At 40.5% G+C, this 16,657-nt stretch overlaps 1 protein-coding gene across 6 annotated transcripts in view; it reads left to right on the top strand.

Annotated features, from left to right (window-relative positions):
• The window catches only part of APP (amyloid beta precursor protein), a 271,787-nt gene that overhangs the window by 72,505 nt on the left and 182,625 nt on the right, over nt 1-16,657 (top strand). For all 6 annotated transcript variants that reach the window (XM_016186733.2, XM_016186732.2, XM_016186731.2 and 3 more), the window contains exon 3: nt 8,286-8,415. In XM_016186733.2, the coding sequence (XP_016042219.1) occupies nt 8,286-8,415 (130 nt within the window). The remainder of the gene's footprint in view (nt 1-8,285; nt 8,416-16,657) is intronic.

Here is a 16,657-nt window from a genome sequence, read left to right as displayed (position 1 = left end):
ATAAGTAAATAAATCCAAGAGCCATTATTATTAGTTTCCATATATAGTGCTTCTCATTTACTGATAGTTTTTTTTTCCTTTTCATAGTGATGACTTACTTTTTATGTGCTCATTCTACCCCTTAGGGCCAGAGCACAGATGTTTTAGAGACAGTTGGCTGAGTCAGAGCAGCTGTTTAGCAGTCTGTGGTTCTCGGACTGAACAAAACCAACTGAACTCATAATGGTGACCTTGTTTTGACCTTCTGTTAGTCAATTTAACTTGCTTGTTAAGTTTGTTTTTCCAAAGGATTGCCTTATGTAAGCTGCATATTGTATTAGGGTGGTTTTTAGCTTAATAGGAGATGTCAGACATAACTGGTTTCATGTGTAGTCCATGTTCTCATGGCTCTTTTAGTTTGTATCCCGTTACTGTTTCTTGCTTATTATTATGAATTTTGTCATTTTTATTTGTCTCTGTCCTTGAACATTAGCAAGATTAGGGTGAAAAAGTAAAAATTGGATGGAGGAGATAGGATAATAGTTACACAAAGAGACTGTCATGCCTGAGGCTCCAAAGTCCCAAGTTCAATTCCCCACATTGCCATAAACTAGAGCTAAGCAGAAGCTCTGGTAAAAATAAATAAATAAATAAATAAATACAAATTAAAGAAAATAAAATGCCATTTTATTTCTTCCCAAAACTTCTTTGTTGGGAAGAACTTATGGGATGATTTCACTCATAAGTGGAACATAGAGAACTGATACACATGAACTTGAAACAAGAATATATATGCATATACAGAGTCAACCCATAACTACAATCTTGGGAAAACTATGGTGGTTACCATTTAGGGGTGGAAGGGGTAGGGGACACACAGAGAACGTTCATGGTCGAAGTGTTATGGAATTATACGCCTATTGTCTTATAATCTTGTAAATCACAAAACAACCAAACAAGTAAAAATCTTTGCCATCTCCGGGGCTTCACTACTCAAGGATCATTTTTTCAGAGACGAGGAGAGATTGAGAGATACTATAACATGGAGACTTACCCTAGTGCATTGCGAACTGGCTTAGAACTTGGCCCACATGCCCATCAAAACAGGCACCTTCTCAGGTGAGATGTTTCGCCACCAACTGCAAACCAAAGATTCTTTGATGAGAGAAAAGCAAGTTAGGAATCTAATTCAACTAGTCATATAAACAAAATCTGCTTGCTTCTCAGACTTGACTCAGGCAGATTTTAGCATGTATTTGTTGAGTGCCGTTCAGAAAAGGACGTCACCCTTTTTCTGAGTGCTGAGACCCTAGTTGTGGCTCATTAGTAGTTGAGAAATACAAGGTAAAGACACAGAGAAGGCAGTTTAGAAAGTTGGAAAGATAAAGCAACACTGAAGAGGTTCTTGACTGGAAATCCGGGGTTTGGGATCTTATTCTGGAGATAAACAGCAGCTGGGGGATTGTGTTTTTAGCATGCTTCCTGGCCAGTTTACTTGTAGAGCATCCAGGGAGGTGGCTCAGTGGTTAGAGTGAAGGATTTGCAAACATGGGGCCCTGGGTTTGATTCCTCTCAATGCATATGCTAGAGTGAGTCTGCCTGCCTCTCTTAAATTCTTCTTCTTCTAGCGTTTGCCCTCTCTTAAATGAAATATTTTTAAAAGATACTGGTAGAGAAGCAAACCTGTATCCATAGGGAAGATGGAGTGTTAGATCCAAGATGGGGAAGTTGTTAGCATGGAAAGGGAGATGTGGACGGTGATCTTGTCCTTTCTCAATACGTTGCTTGGCTAAATGCAGTACCTCAAGATGCTTTGACAAAGCAGCCCCTGAGGTCAGCTTCAGTGAAGGGGCAACATGACATGAGCAATCCAGGAAAGCTGTCTAGCCAGCCTTAGATCATGTCTTCCCTTTATGAGAAGAATGCACAGGTATGTGCTGTAAAAGTTAATATCAACTAGCCTAGGAATTCCACACCCCTCCTGTTCTTTTCAGGAGAAAAGCTGAAACACGGGCTGTGTGTAGCTTTGACATAGAAAGTATCCCCGGAGGGGGCTGAGTGGTGGCACATTTGGTTAAGTGAATGTACTACCATGCATAAGTACCTGTATTCAAGGCTCCAACACCCCCCCCACCACCACCACCTGTAGGGAGAAAGCTTCACAAGTGGTGAAGCAGTGCTGCAGGTGTCTGTCTCTTTCTCCTCCTCTATCCTCCTCCTCCTCAATTTCTTTCTATTCTATCAAATAAATAAAAAACAATGAAAAACAGAAAAGGGGGGGATATCCACAGAGAGATTTAGATTGGGTGCAGGTGTAGAAGGTTCTCTGAACACAATGGGGAGCAAGTCCCTGGAGCGTTTTTGAACAGGTTAAGATTTGAAATGCTTGATGGGATTTCACACTGGGAAAGTGAGGCAGGTGAATGTGGCTTTGTTTGTAACTGCTTCTATTTAATTGAGTGTGTGCTCTCTGTCTCCCTCCCGGTACCCCAAATGGTTTCTCTTCCACCACTGACAGGAAATGTTTTCTGTTTCTTTTAAGCTTCCGCTGAGCTCCAGATGAGCTGTTTTGTCATTTTCTCTATAAATTAACAGGATCATTGCACAAAGCACACCAATTGCAGAACAAAACAAAGACTGTTAGCTAAGTTGAATGGAGCCATTTTCTTTGCCCATCATCTTTATTTTTTATTATTTGACAGCAGAGTTTTTTTCTAGGGCTTGTATTTTAAAACCAAAAAGGATGAAGCTAATTTGGATTTTTTTTTTTTTGCAGATAAGTTTTTAAAATTGAAATACAACAGATAGACAGCATTGTTTTGTTTCCGGTGTGCAAAATAAGTTGAAATTTGTATACATCGTGTGCAATAATATGATAAATAGATATGTGTCCTTTCATAGCTTTCAATTTTGTAGTAATATTATTGATTGTCATCCCCAGACAATATATTACACACAATTATAATTTAATCAAATGAATGCTTCATTTACCTTTTGTCCTAGTTACTATCTAGCTCATTTCTAGATGTACATTGCTATTACATATTTTCAGTTAAGTGTTATGGGCTTATTTGACATTTTCTTTATTAATTTTTTCCTGTCATGTATTTTGTCTAATGTGCCAGAGAAGGGGCCCAGGACCTCATGCATGTGTGATACTCAATGTGTGGGGGCCTTGGTCCATTTTTTTTGTTAAGAAAGAGGGAGGTAAAGAGGGAAATAGGTGGCTTGTTGAACACATCACCGAAGCACCTACCACCGTCCTTTTGAATTTTCTTTTCTTTTTTTTTTTTCTTCTTTCATCATTTGGTGGTGGTGGTGGGGGTCAGTGGTTTGTTTACAGTTTAGTTGCTGACACATGGGTACCATTTCTTTTTTTAATTTTTTTAAAATTTTATTTATTGGGTGGAGACAGCCAGAAATCAAAACAAGATAAGAGAAAGACAGAGAGACACCTGCAGACCTGCTTCACCACTTACAAAGCGTTTCCTCCTGCAGGTGGGGACCAGTGATTCTAAACTTGGTCCTGGAGCCTTGTAACATGTACGCTCACCCAGGTGGTCCACTACCCGATATCTCCACTACCCGATACCCACGGGTACCATTTCGTATCTCCCCATGACAGGTGTCATTTGTTGCCCATGGTGCAACAGGGGATTGAACCCAGCTCCTAACACACAGGAAGACATAGATATTACCAGCTGACCCATTTTCTAGCCCCGCACCCCCCCCCCCAGCTTTGGTGAGGTATTGCTGACAAGTTGTAGATACTTACATGTAAGAAAATTAGCCACAGCTTGAGAAAGATTTGGGCCAAATTCTTGGGAAATAGACTGATGCCCCAAAGCTTTTTAGCTCCTTTGCTTTTACCATAAGGCCATCACTGTGAGACATTTCATGCTCTAACTTATTATTGCACCAATGTTTCATCAGCTAGCTGCATATTGCCTCTCAGTACCTCATTAAATTGTAAGTGGCGAACATTTTCGGTTTCCAGTTCTCATTCTCAATTAAATTAGATATCCTGTTCCCAGTATCCCTCATTATTAAAAGGATTTTTGTTGACAGCCACTTAAGCTGTGACTTCTCATTGTGTTCCGAAAGATTCTTAAGGAAGAAGGGGACAGCATTTTCATTCAGAAACAAACGTGTGGTATAAGACAGAGTTTGTTTTGGTGTATGTGTTAATAAACTGTTTGCTTAGAAGTGGCACCTACTTGGCATGCTATGTTCTAGGCCTGTTGACTCTGTCAGTGGTACCTATAAAATGGAGTGACTACAAACTGACAGTAACTTAACTTCCTACATATAAGAAGTTTGCAATGTCGCAGCATACCTAATGAACCCTCAATTATAGAATTTTCTTGTATTCCTCTTGACTGTGTTCTTTAGAAAAGAAAACAGTATGCTTTCAGAAGATCAAAGTACCCTGCGAGTGGGCTGCTTCTGTGACATGTTTGCTGTAGGGTTTGTTTCATGTGTATGCTCATACCTGCTAGTGGAATCATGCATATACAATTAGGATCTTGGCTTGTTTTTTGTTTGTTTGTTTTGTTTTGTTTACCTTTTCACTGTAATTCAGTTTCCACTGGATTCTTTTTTAAAGAACATATTTACTTAATTATTAATGGCAGAAAGAGAATGCATCAGTTAGTTCCTCACTTTGACATATACAGTGTTGGGTATCAAATTAGGACCCACATAATTCAAATTTTCCAGTACATATAAAATTAGGGGGGGAATCATATAATATTGTGTGTACCTATCAAAAACCTTCACTGATTCTCAAATCTAGTTACTCTTGTTCCTGGAGTAACAAAAATCAGTTTCTCTATCTTTCCTTCTATGGAATTTGCATTACTTTTTACAAACTCCTCACACTGATTCCTTATTCACTCTTTTTGTCAAGCTGCAAATTGATAAAGATGAATTAAAGCATCATTTTCCTCTATACCTCTCCTTTGCCTTTTGATTTCTGTCTGTCTCTATCCAATAAATAAATAAATATTTTTTAAAAACATGTTGTGTATTAACTTAGATTAGGCTGTTAAAAACACCATTTTATTGAGGCTGCATAGTGCTAGCATTTTTCTTCCAAGAAGAAATATCCTTGAGAATTGGCATGAAATTGATTTCAGAGTTGAAAGACTAGAAAAATAACAAATCATTTTCTGAATTAGTAGCAATTCCCACTACTCTGACCACTGTCTCTGTTTTCCCCCTTTTCTCAGCCATATTTCATAAGTGTGTGTGTGTGTGTGTGTGTGTGTGTGTGTGTCCGTCCTTGAAATAGCTTTGGTCTATTGGAATTTACTTGTGTGTAAAATACGACTTTTGGCATTAACCACTTGTCCCAGATGTTTATAAAAGGCACTTCCAGGCTTCCCTTATTTGCCCTTAATAGTAGCAGTAGAGAAAATTTTCTGTAGAACTCTGTGACAACATGTATCTTATAAAACTGTTTTTATATTTCTCTATAGCTAACTGCATGTTCAGTCCTCTCTTCCCCTCCAAGCCACTCATGACAACATAACTACCTCCATATATCCCTCTCCTTTTCCTTCTGTCTCTCTGGGTGCTTATGGAGCAGGAGCTCAGATCCCTCTTATCCTCTTACTCTTATCACTTCTCCCCCTCTGGGAGTATGGATCAAAGTTGTTTTGGGGGAGCAAAAGGTAGGAGTTCTGGTTTCTGTAATTGCTTCTTCGCTGAGCATGGGCTTTGAGAGGTTGATCCAGACCCCCAGCCTGTAAGAATCTTGTTTTTATAACATCACTAAAATGGAAGAGAATCTGGAGGATATCAGAGGACCCCAGGCACTGTTCTCTTAATCTGGGAGAGAAGAGAAAAAAGGAGCGATGCTTGGAAGTAATAATAGGTGGTTTAAGTGTGACTTAGGAAGGAAGTAAAGGTGAAAAAAATGGGCAAGAAAAAAATTTTATATAGGGGGTCAGGCGGTAGCGCAGAGTTTAAGCACACATGATGCGAAGCACAAGGACTGGCGTAAGGATCCTGGTTCCAGCCCCGGCTCCCCACCTGCAGGGCAGTAGCTTCACAAACAGTGAAGCAGGTCTGCAGATGTCTTATCTCTCTCTCCCCCTCTCTGTCTTCCCCTTCCCTCTCCATTTCTCTCTGTCCTATCCAACAATGACAACAATAACAACAACGATAACCACAACAAGGGCAACAAAAGGGGGCAAAAAAAGGGAAAAAATTATATATGGATAGGTGTAGAAGTAGTCAACCCTGAGCTCTTGGTAGAACTAATACAGTTTCCAGTGAAGGGAATGGGGATACAGAACTCTAGTGGTGGGAAAGGTGTGGTATTACACCCCTATTATAATTTTTAAAAAACTATTATTAACTCACTCATAAACATAAAACAAGAAAGCTTAGGGCTGTAGAAAGTATGGATGGGATGAATGGAAGCTCCTTCTCTGTATCTATTTGTATCCTCTACTTAGTTGTCCAGATTGACTTGAAAAGAAGATGGGATTTTGCTGTGTGGGCCCCAGGGTACGTAGCAACCTGAAAGCTCCTGGGGAAAGTCTCAACAAGGTAGTAACTTTTATGAAGTGACAGCCAGCACCTCACCCTTGACTGCATCTCACTCATGTCCCTCAGGGGCACACTTCAGTGCTGTAGAGTTTATGACTCATGAGTGCTGTGCTTTTTGATATCATAAACAAGGCAAGGTGGCGGGAGAGAGAGCTAGCCACTTCACCTTTCATTATATAGGAAGAAGCCTCGGTGATATTACAGCTTTCACGGCAAGCTCAAGTTGGGCATTATCTGTCACAGAAAAGCATGCACTGAGATGTTTAGAAACTTAAATACATCACGGTAGCATCTGAGTACAAACTTAAGTACAAAATAAAGCTTTCCGGGAGTCAGGCAGTAGTGCAGAGGGTTAAGCGCAGGTGGCACATAGCACAAGGACCTGTGTAAAGATCTCGGTTCCAGCCCCAGGCTCCCCACCTTCAGGGGGGTCGCTTCATAAGAGGTGAAGCAGGTCTGCAGGTTTCTATCTTTTCTTTCCCCCTCTGTGTCTTCTTCTCTTCTCTCCTTTTCTCTCTGTCTATCCAACAATGATGACACCAAGAACAACAATAATAAACTACAATAGTAAAACAACAAGAGCAACAAAAAGGGCAAATAAATATTTAAAAAATCATAAAAAAACCAAAATAAAGCTTTAAGCAAAAATTATAGTCCTTTATGTTTAAAGTGGAGTGATTAGGGGACACACACACACACACACACACACACATATATATCCTCTCTCTCTCTCCACACACACTCTTCACCTGGATTTTTTTTTTTTAATTGCCACCAGGGTTATCTCTGGGGATAAGTGTGGGAACTACAAATCCACCACTCCCACAGTCTTTTTTTAAAATAGATACAACAGAGAGAAGTTGAGAGAGGAGAGGGAGAGAAAGATAGAAACCTGCAGACCTGCATCACCAGTCAGACTCCCCCCCCCCCCCCCACACACACACAGGTGGGGAGCGGGAGCTGGAACCCAGGTCCTTGCATTCGTCAATATGTGCACTTAACCTGGTACACCACTACCTGGCCCCGACCAGAAGGTTTTTTTTAACTTTTATTTATTTATTTATAAAATGGAAACACTGTGGTCCCGGAGGTGGCCCAATGGATAAAGCGTTGGATTCTCAAGCATGAGGTTCCAAGTTCAATCCCTGGCAGCACATGTACCAGAGTGATAACTGGTTCTTTCTTTCTCTCCTCCTATCTTTCTCATTAATAAATAAACAAAAAATCTTTTAAAAAAATTAAAGAAAAAAATGGAAACACTGATAAGACCATAGGATAAGAGGGGTACAATTCCACACAGTTCCCACCACTAGAACTCCGTATCCCATTCCTTCCCTTGATAGCTTTCCTATTCTTTATCCCTCTATATGGACCCAGGATCATTATGGGTTGCAGAAGGTGGAAGGTCTGGCTTCTGTAATTGCTTCCCCAATGAACATGGGCGTTGGCAGGTTGACCCATACTCCCAGCCTGTCTTTCGCTTTCCTTAGTGGGGCAAGGGTCTGGGGAGGTGAGACTCTATATAGGACACATTGGTGGGGCCATCTGCCCCGGGAAGTCAGGTGGGTGTCATGGTAGCATCTGGAACCTGGTGGCTGAAAAATGAGTTGACCTGAAGATTTTTAATTATATATGGGAGAAAAGTAACATCGTATAATACCATCATGTTTGATCAGCTATTTGCACATGAGAGCCTCAGGCAACACCTTACTTTTGTGTGTGTGGTTTTTTTTTCTTTTTTCTTCCAGGTCTACCCTGAACTTCAGATTACCAATGTGGTGGAAGCCAACCAACCAGTGACGATCCAGAACTGGTGTAAGAGGGGCCGCAAGCAGTGCAAGACCCACGCCCACATCGTCATTCCCTACCGCTGCTTAGGTGAGCAGGCAGACACGTTACTTGCCCTGGTGATGATTGCCCTGTTCTTTGAGAAAGACAATGGAGGACACTCTGATGAAGTCAAGCATCACTTTTCCTTCAGCACATTGCAACATGTAGTAGAGTCATTTGGAGACTATTAAGGTAGCCTATATTTTATTTTGTTAGTTGAGGAGTAGTGCTTCCAAAGTCCAGCCTCAGAATGAATATCGGATTTCTGAGCTTCTGACTCAGAATGAATTTCCCCAATGCATTTATTGTGATTCATAATTTTTGGAACTATCCCAGGACTGCTGAATTTGATAAGGCCCAGGAATTATAATTTTACTGAAATCTGTAGGTTATCTTCATTTATATTCCTTATCTATACATAAAATAATTAGATTTTATAGATTTATTGTTATAATTACGATTGTTGTTGGTGGTGGTGTCGTTGTTGGATAGGACAGAAAGAAATGGAGAGAGGAGGGGAAGACAGAGAGGGGGAGAGATAGAGAGACACCTGCAGACCTGCTTCACAGCCTGTGAAGCTACTCACCTGCAGGTGGGGAGTCAGGGCTCAAACTGGGATCCTTATGCCAATCCTTGCACTTGGCGCCACTGGCGCTTAACCTGCTGCGCTACCGACCAACTCTTAGTTGGTCTCTTAGTCTGTCTTTTTCTCACTCTTTCTCCTTTTGTCTCTTCTGTCTCTCTCTCTCTTTCATATACACACACATCACTCCTTCTATGGGAGTTGAAGAATTGCAATTGGGATATTTTATTTGTACTTATATCAAACTGCAGCAACTTTTTGATCACTAAGGTTTAAATGTGACTTAAATGTATTTTTCTCTCACTGACCTCATTTTTTACTATAACTCTTATTTTAAGATTTGAATCACTTTGTGTGGTATATTTTTTCCCTCTGTTAGCACCATAAAACTTCTTATTTAATCTGACCTCATTATTAGTTTTGTTAGCCGTATGTCTATGTAATCAGGCTTTGCAGAAATCAACAACCTTATTCAAGAGTAACAAACCATTGTATAAGGATACAGAAGTCTATAATTAAAGGTTGTTGACAGATGGTGATATACATTGTGATGACTTTTTAGAAGCAAAAAGGGAAAGTTACTTTTAAAAAAGTTTCACAACATACTTAGAAAGTAGATCTGTTTAATATTTGGTCAAACATAAGTATCGGAAGAACATGTAGGTTACTATTTATGCAGGTATATAATTTGAAACAAGAATATAAAACACTGGACCTTAGAATGGTGATTTCAGGGAGTCAGGCGGTAGCGCAATGGGTTAAGCACATATGGCGCAAAGCACAAGGACCAGCAAAAGGATGCTGGTTTGAGCCTCTGGCTCCCCACCTGCAGGGGAGTCGCTTCACAGGCGGTGAAGCAGTTCTGCAGGTGTCGTCTATCTTTCCCTCCCCCTCTCTGTCTTTCCCTCCTCTCTCCATTTCTCTCTATCCTATCCAATGACGATATCAATAACAACAACAATAACTACAACAACAACAACAAAAGACAGCAGGGGCAATAAAAGGGAAAATAAATAAATAAACAATATATTAAAAAATGGTGATTTCACCTGCTGGATTTACTACTCACAATGTAATTGATGAAGAGACATTGGAAACACTATATTCCTGGGGCCGGGCAGTGGCACACCTGGTTGAGCACACATGTTATAGTGCGTAAAGATCTGGGCTTGAGCCCCTGGTCCCCACCTACAGGGGGATAGCTTTGTGAGTGGTGAAGTAGTGTTGTAGGTCTCTCTCTCTCTCACCCCCTTCCCTCTCGATCTCTGACAGTCTCTATCCAAATAAATAAGTAAAGATAATAAAAAAGTAAAGAAAAACTTTATTTCTTAGACATTTGATAATTCAAGACTTTCCTTGGTTCCTTCTTACACCTTCCTCCCAAACATTTTACATTCTCAATGTGGATTCTGCCTTTAGGTCAGTGCTAGCATTTTTGAATAGAGCTGTGAAGCAGGAAGTTCTAGGACCCCTTTGTTTGAATGATCGAGAAATAATAATCTAACGTGGTGAAAACATAATGTTTGAACTCCAGATACAGAGTCTGACTTGGAGAAGATATACAAAAGTTCAGTTACTTTTTGCAACTGTGTCATTTATACTGACTTAGCTGTTCTAGCAAGAGACCAAGTAACTCAGCGGAAGTTAGAAAGTAGTCCTTGAGTTGGTTAATTAGGTGGGTTGGGCCTTGCTAGTGATATCTACCTTGTGTTTCTCTGTTGGCTACTTTAGGAAGAATGTTTTGAATCCCTTCTCTTTGGAATGTAAGCTCCTGAGGCACAGCTGTAGGTACTTGGATGAGCTTTATTGCTGTGACACTGATAATGACATTCACTCCTGAGGTTACAGTTTGGAAGTGAATGCCTACCCTTTTGGCTTTGAACTTCTTGCTTCACAGCTCTATTCAAAAATGCTAGCACTGACCTAAAGGCAGAATCCACATTGAGAATGTATATGCCTAACCATAGCACTACTTACTTGTGGCAAATATCCTGTGTCTTCAACTTGATTGTGTCCCTTTGCCTTCACAGCTGCCTTCACTGTCCCTGATCCCTCCTGTCTTCTCATTCTGAAAAGCTCTGCTCCTTGTAGAAAGAGTGAATTGAAAATCTCCGTGAGGGGTGGGGGGGGGGGATGAAGAAAGACAGGAAAAGAAGCATAAAATGACTTCAGAAGTAGTTAAGAAAAAAAATGAAGTCATACCCTTATTGTAATGCTGTGATTAACTGCCAAAATGTTTATCTTTATCATAATAATTTATGCTATGTACCCTCTAGGGAAAGCTTCATTGTAAGTAGCTTCACTTACAGGCACAAGATACTAATTCTACCAGGTTGGCTATCTTGTTATAACTCACAAAAGAATCTGATTAGTAATGGAAGCAGGAAACTGATCTTTTTATTCTTGATCCTTTGTTCCTTACAATATTAACAACAACAACAAAAATCAAATCATGGAGGGAAGGATGTGAATTCGAGACAATAAATAACACTATGAAAACTCCCAAGGCTTGCTGTATTCAAAAGGGACGGAATTGTGACCCTCTGGTCCCAGAACAGATAGGTTTCTGCTTTACGATGTTTCCCATTTTATGGTAGTCATAGGCAACTTTCTTACATAGTATTTGCTGCTTCAACAAAGAATTACTGTTCAGTGCTACAATGAATGCCCTCTAAATTCCCTTCAAAATCCTTTACATAGAAGATTTCTGTACTCAAGTTAATTCTCAGAAAGGACCTCCCAAGAAAAATAGTCTTAAATCTTAACCATATCACAACTCAAAACAAAGCTAGAAGAGAGAAAAATAATCTGTTACATCTAGCATGCCACCCTCCTAACTCCTTTGTCAGATGTTGGGTACTTTGCTGCAGTCCTTTATTTCTGTCTCTCAACATGATTTTCTTTTCTTCCTTTATTTATTTTTAAACATTTATTCTCTTTTGTTGCCCTTGTTTTATTGTTGTAGGTACTATTGTTGTTGTTATTGATGTCGTTGTTGGATAGGACGGAGAGAAATGCATTTACTTTGCTGTGTCAATCAATGAACAGCTGCTTCCTGGCTACATCTGCATAATTCAGTTGTGGAAGTCATTAGCTCCATGTTTTAATAAAAATGTTATCTGAAGAACCATGAAGTTTCCAGCTAGTCTCAAGCTGTGTCTTTTGTCAGGGGATTTTTCTTCATTTTTTTCCCCTGATGTCTATGATTGCAAGTTATTATGACAGGGAATCAAGTAAGAAATGGGCTTTTATCAAAGTTCTCTTCAGTAAGTTGTTTGCCCTCACATATTGTCCCAGCTGAGAGAGGAAGCTGATCCTCTGTTTTGTCTCTAGAACTAATTTTCATCATGTTGTTTCCCAAAACAAATAAGACACTGGCTTGCTTTTGTTTACCAGTCTATACTTAGTTAAGAACTTTCCAAAGGACTGGAGTGCTAAGTGTAATTTGTTACGAAAAAAATGTGTGCAGGATTATTTTGGGATTCAGAGTTCCATGTCTTATGCAATGAGAGTAACTGTAACCAGATAAAGACTATAAAATGTGGGAGTCGAGTGGTAGCGCAGTGGGTTAAGCGCATGTGTCAAAAAGCGAAAGGACCAGCGTAGGGATCCCGGTTTGAGCTCCGGGTTCCCCACCTGCAGGGGAGTCGCATCACAGGCAGTGAAGCGGGTCTGCAGGTGTCTTATCTTTCTCTCCCCCTCTGTCTTCCCATCCTCTCTTGATTTCTCTCTGTCCTATCCAACGACAGCAGCAACAACAATAATAATAATGATGATAACCACAACAATGATGGAACAACAAGGGGAAAAGGTGGTCTGTGGGAGCAATGGATTCGTAGTGCAGGCACCGAGCCCCAGCAATAACCCTGGGGGCAAAAAAAAAAAAGATCATAAAAAGTAAGGGGGAAGTACAGAAGTATTGACAACTATTACTATGGTTCTTGGGGCTAGAGAGTAGGTTCAATCCAACAATACAGTCTGGAACTCAGGGAGCTGGGCGATAACTCAGCGAGTAGAGCACACATAATACCCATGTTTGAGGACCCAGATTCAGACTATCAACCACCACATGCAGCCATCATACACTGGGAAAGCCTCAAAAGTGGTAGATCAGTGCTTTGGTATCTGTCTTCTCTTGCTCACTCCCTCCCTCCCTTTCTCCTTCTAGGTGGGAGAGAAAAAGAGTCTATTGGGAGTGGTGAAATTGTGCAGTTGTGAAGCCCCAGAGGAAGAAAAAATAAATACATGAGATGCACTACATTGACTTAGGTCTTTCATTATATTTTAATTAGTATGCTGTATTTTAGGAGTTATATAAATAAGGAAAATATATTATAGATTTAATGCCCATATAAATTGTAGAGATTTAAAAAAAAAACAAGAAAAACATTAGGCCATTCTTTTCAGTGGATTATTTTCAGTTTCAATTTTTATAAGATAGGAACAGTATATCCTTACACTGCCCTCAGACCCATACCCACTGCATATTAACTGTTCATTTATGAAGGGAAATGTTCATTCTATCAAGAATGCCACCATGAAGTGACGGAAAAGCATTTTTTCTTAAGTTTTTAAGGCATTTCAAGAGAAATCAATTTGATGCTTATACTTAATCAAAGATAAGAATGAAGAGCAATCTGCTCTCTTACAACTACATCAAGAAAGAAAAAAAGCATGAATATAAAACTGACATAAAGACGACAGGGAATCTATAGCCTGGGTTAAGATGTATTTCAGTTTCAGTATCCAAAGGTGCTGTGAAGTGTTCAATTTAGCACCTGGTACAGAAAAGTACCCTGGATTTGTGCAGCTGAGGATATTAAATTCTTCTCTCTCTCTCTCTCTCTCTCTCTCTCTCTCTCTCTCCCCTCAGTGGCTTCATTAAGCTTTTTCTCTCTTTCCCATCCCTTGATAAATCTCAGCTCTTGCCGATGATGTGCCCTAGCAGTCTCCTCCACTCCCCTACCCTCCTCCTGTCATCATGGCTTTGACTCTGGCTTTGAAAAGTGATGGTGGAAGGCAGGCCAATAACAGCAGCTGTGTAGGCACCTGGAGAGCAGCCAACCCAGATGGGAGGAGAAGGGGAGGCTCCCAGGGGAGGACGCCAGGGAAAGATGGCTCTGAGAACCCCAGCACTCACCTTTCCTTCCAGTGGTTTCAGTGTCTGGTTTGGGAAAACGAGGCAGAAAATACCATCCTCCTGGTCACATTGAAGTTAAAGCAAATTTCCGATGGGGGATCAGCTGTAGAACAAGAGCAAATAAGTTAGAAAATAGCAAGATGAATTAGAAGATAGAACACACAATTGCTTATAAATTTGGAAATAATTGTATGTTTTGAATATGAGATGAAAGGTTTTTCAAAACTGGAACTTCTGTTTCATGACTGAAGCCACAGAACTCCAGCCTGTCACAGCACACTGTAGGTGCTTTGTAAATTGATTTGAAAGGAGTGAATCGGGAATTTAACTAGATATGGGAGCAGCAACAGCTAAAGGAATAACCTAAACATTAACAAGAGAGCTTAGGGGCCGGGTGGTGGTGCACCTGGTTGGATGTACATGTAACAATGTGTCAGGACCCTGGCTGGAGCTGCAGATCCCCACTTACAGGGGAAAAGCTTTGCGAGTGGTGAAGCAGTGTTGTAGGTGTCTCTCTGTTTCTCTCCCTCTCTATTTCTGGCTGTCTCTATCCAATAAATAAAGAAATAAAAAAAGAGAGACAGAGAGAGAGAGGGCCAGGTGGTGGTGCACCTGGTTAAGTGCACACATTACAGTGCACAAGGATCCAGGTTCAAACCCCTGGTCCCCACCTGCATGGGGAAAGCTTCATGAGTGGTGAAGCAGTGTTGCAGGCGTCTCTCTGTCTCTCTCCCTCTCTCTCTCCCCCTCCTGTTTCAGTCTCTCTCTGTCTCTATCCAATAGTAAATAAATAAATACAACAAAAAAATTAGAAAAAGAGAAAGAGAGTATAGAGCAGTGATCTTCCATGCCCGAAAGAATCTCTAGGGTAACAGTTTGTGCCACTTACTTTCCTCGTATCAGTATTGACTAGCACACTGGTTTTATTTACCAGTCAAATAGCAGGAATCTCAAGTCAGGAAAAAGCCAAGTGCTGTGGGTCTTGATAAAGGATAGTTAACTGCTTATCTCTAGGAAATAGGGTTTGATCTATCTACATGAGTCTAGTATAAAATCGATGTATATTAGAGGCATCACTGTATTAGTGTCTGATAGTTTCCTTAACCTTGGCTTTCAGTTCTAATGATAAAGGACTGTCATAACAGAAACCCATTTCTAAATACTATTCAACAATGGTAATAGGTTCTAGGAACTTGATTAAAATTCTTACATTGTTGTAGCTTAAAGGGTAGGGTAATGCATATGTATTAGTTCCTGTCATATTTAAGTGACTTTCTTGGAGGCCAGCAAAATATTGATAGCTTTGCCAGGTGCTTAACTTAGGTTCAAGGTCAGCCCGTACTGCACGGGAGGAAACTTCACTACTGTGTTCTGTGTTATCTTTTCCCCTCTCTGTGTTGCTATCTGAAAAAGTTAGCCTGGAGCAGTGACGCACTAGGACAACAACAGGTATGAATACGCAAGCAAGCAAACACAGAATGAATGCTTTTTTAAAAAATTTATTTATTTATTCCCTTTTGTTGCCCTTGTTGCTTTACTGTTGTCGCCATTGTTGAATAGAAAAGAGAAATGGAGAGAGATGGGGAAGACAGAGAGGAGGAGAGAAAGATAGACACCTGCAGACCTGCTTCACCACCTGTGAAGTGACTCCCCTGCAGGTGGGGAGCTGAGGACTCGAACCGGGATCCTTTTGCTGCTCTTTGCGCTTTGCACCATGTGCACTTAAGCAGACCACAGCCAGACTCCGGAGAATGAATGCTTTTAAGGCACGTTGATAAGAATGTGCTATTTAGGGAGCCGGGCGGTGGCACAGGGGTTAAGTGCATGTGGCACAAAGCGCACGACCAGCGCAAGAATCCTGGTTCGAGCCCCCGCTCCCCACCTGCAGAGGAGTCGCTTTACAAGTGGTGAAGCAGGTCTGCAGGTGTCTATCTTTCTCTCCCCCTCTATGTCTTCTCCTCCTCTCTACATTTTTCTCTGTCCTATCTAACAATGACGACAGCAATAACAACAACAGTGATAAACAACAAGGGCAACAAAAGGAAAAAAATAAATAAATAAGTAGGCAATCTTTAGTAGGTGCTAGACATAAAGATGCTAAGTACTCCCCTTCCAGAGGTATAAATCTTATTACTTTGTATTTGGGAACATCTTAGAACCAGATGGTGTTGTACTTGTTAGAGAATGCTTATTACCATGGACAAGGACACAGGTTCAAAGCCCTTGCCCCCATCTGCTGAGGGACAGCATCATGAGCAGTGAAGCAGTGCTGCAAATGTCTCTTTTTTCTCTCTCATGCATATGTAAGCATGGATCAAGCCTAGTGCATTTTTTTCTCTCTTGGTTTATTGAACAGTTTTGGATATTGAGCTGTTGTCAGCTTTTATTGTGAACACTTGATTTCCTGCATAAAAATCTGTTAGATTTGAATGAGCTCATACTGGACTCTCACCATAGAAGTTTCTGTTATGTTCTGGGGTTTTTTTTGTTGTTGTTTGTTTGTTTGTTTGTTTGTCTGTTTTGTTTTTCTAGTTCATGACAACTAGCATGCAAAAATGAAAGGGATC

The sequence above is a fragment of the Erinaceus europaeus genome, chromosome 9 (assembly GCF_950295315.1).
Source record: "Erinaceus europaeus chromosome 9, mEriEur2.1, whole genome shotgun sequence".
NCBI lineage: Eukaryota > Metazoa > Chordata > Mammalia > Eulipotyphla > Erinaceidae > Erinaceus > Erinaceus europaeus.
This window is presented reverse-complemented; position numbering and strand designations above follow the sequence as displayed.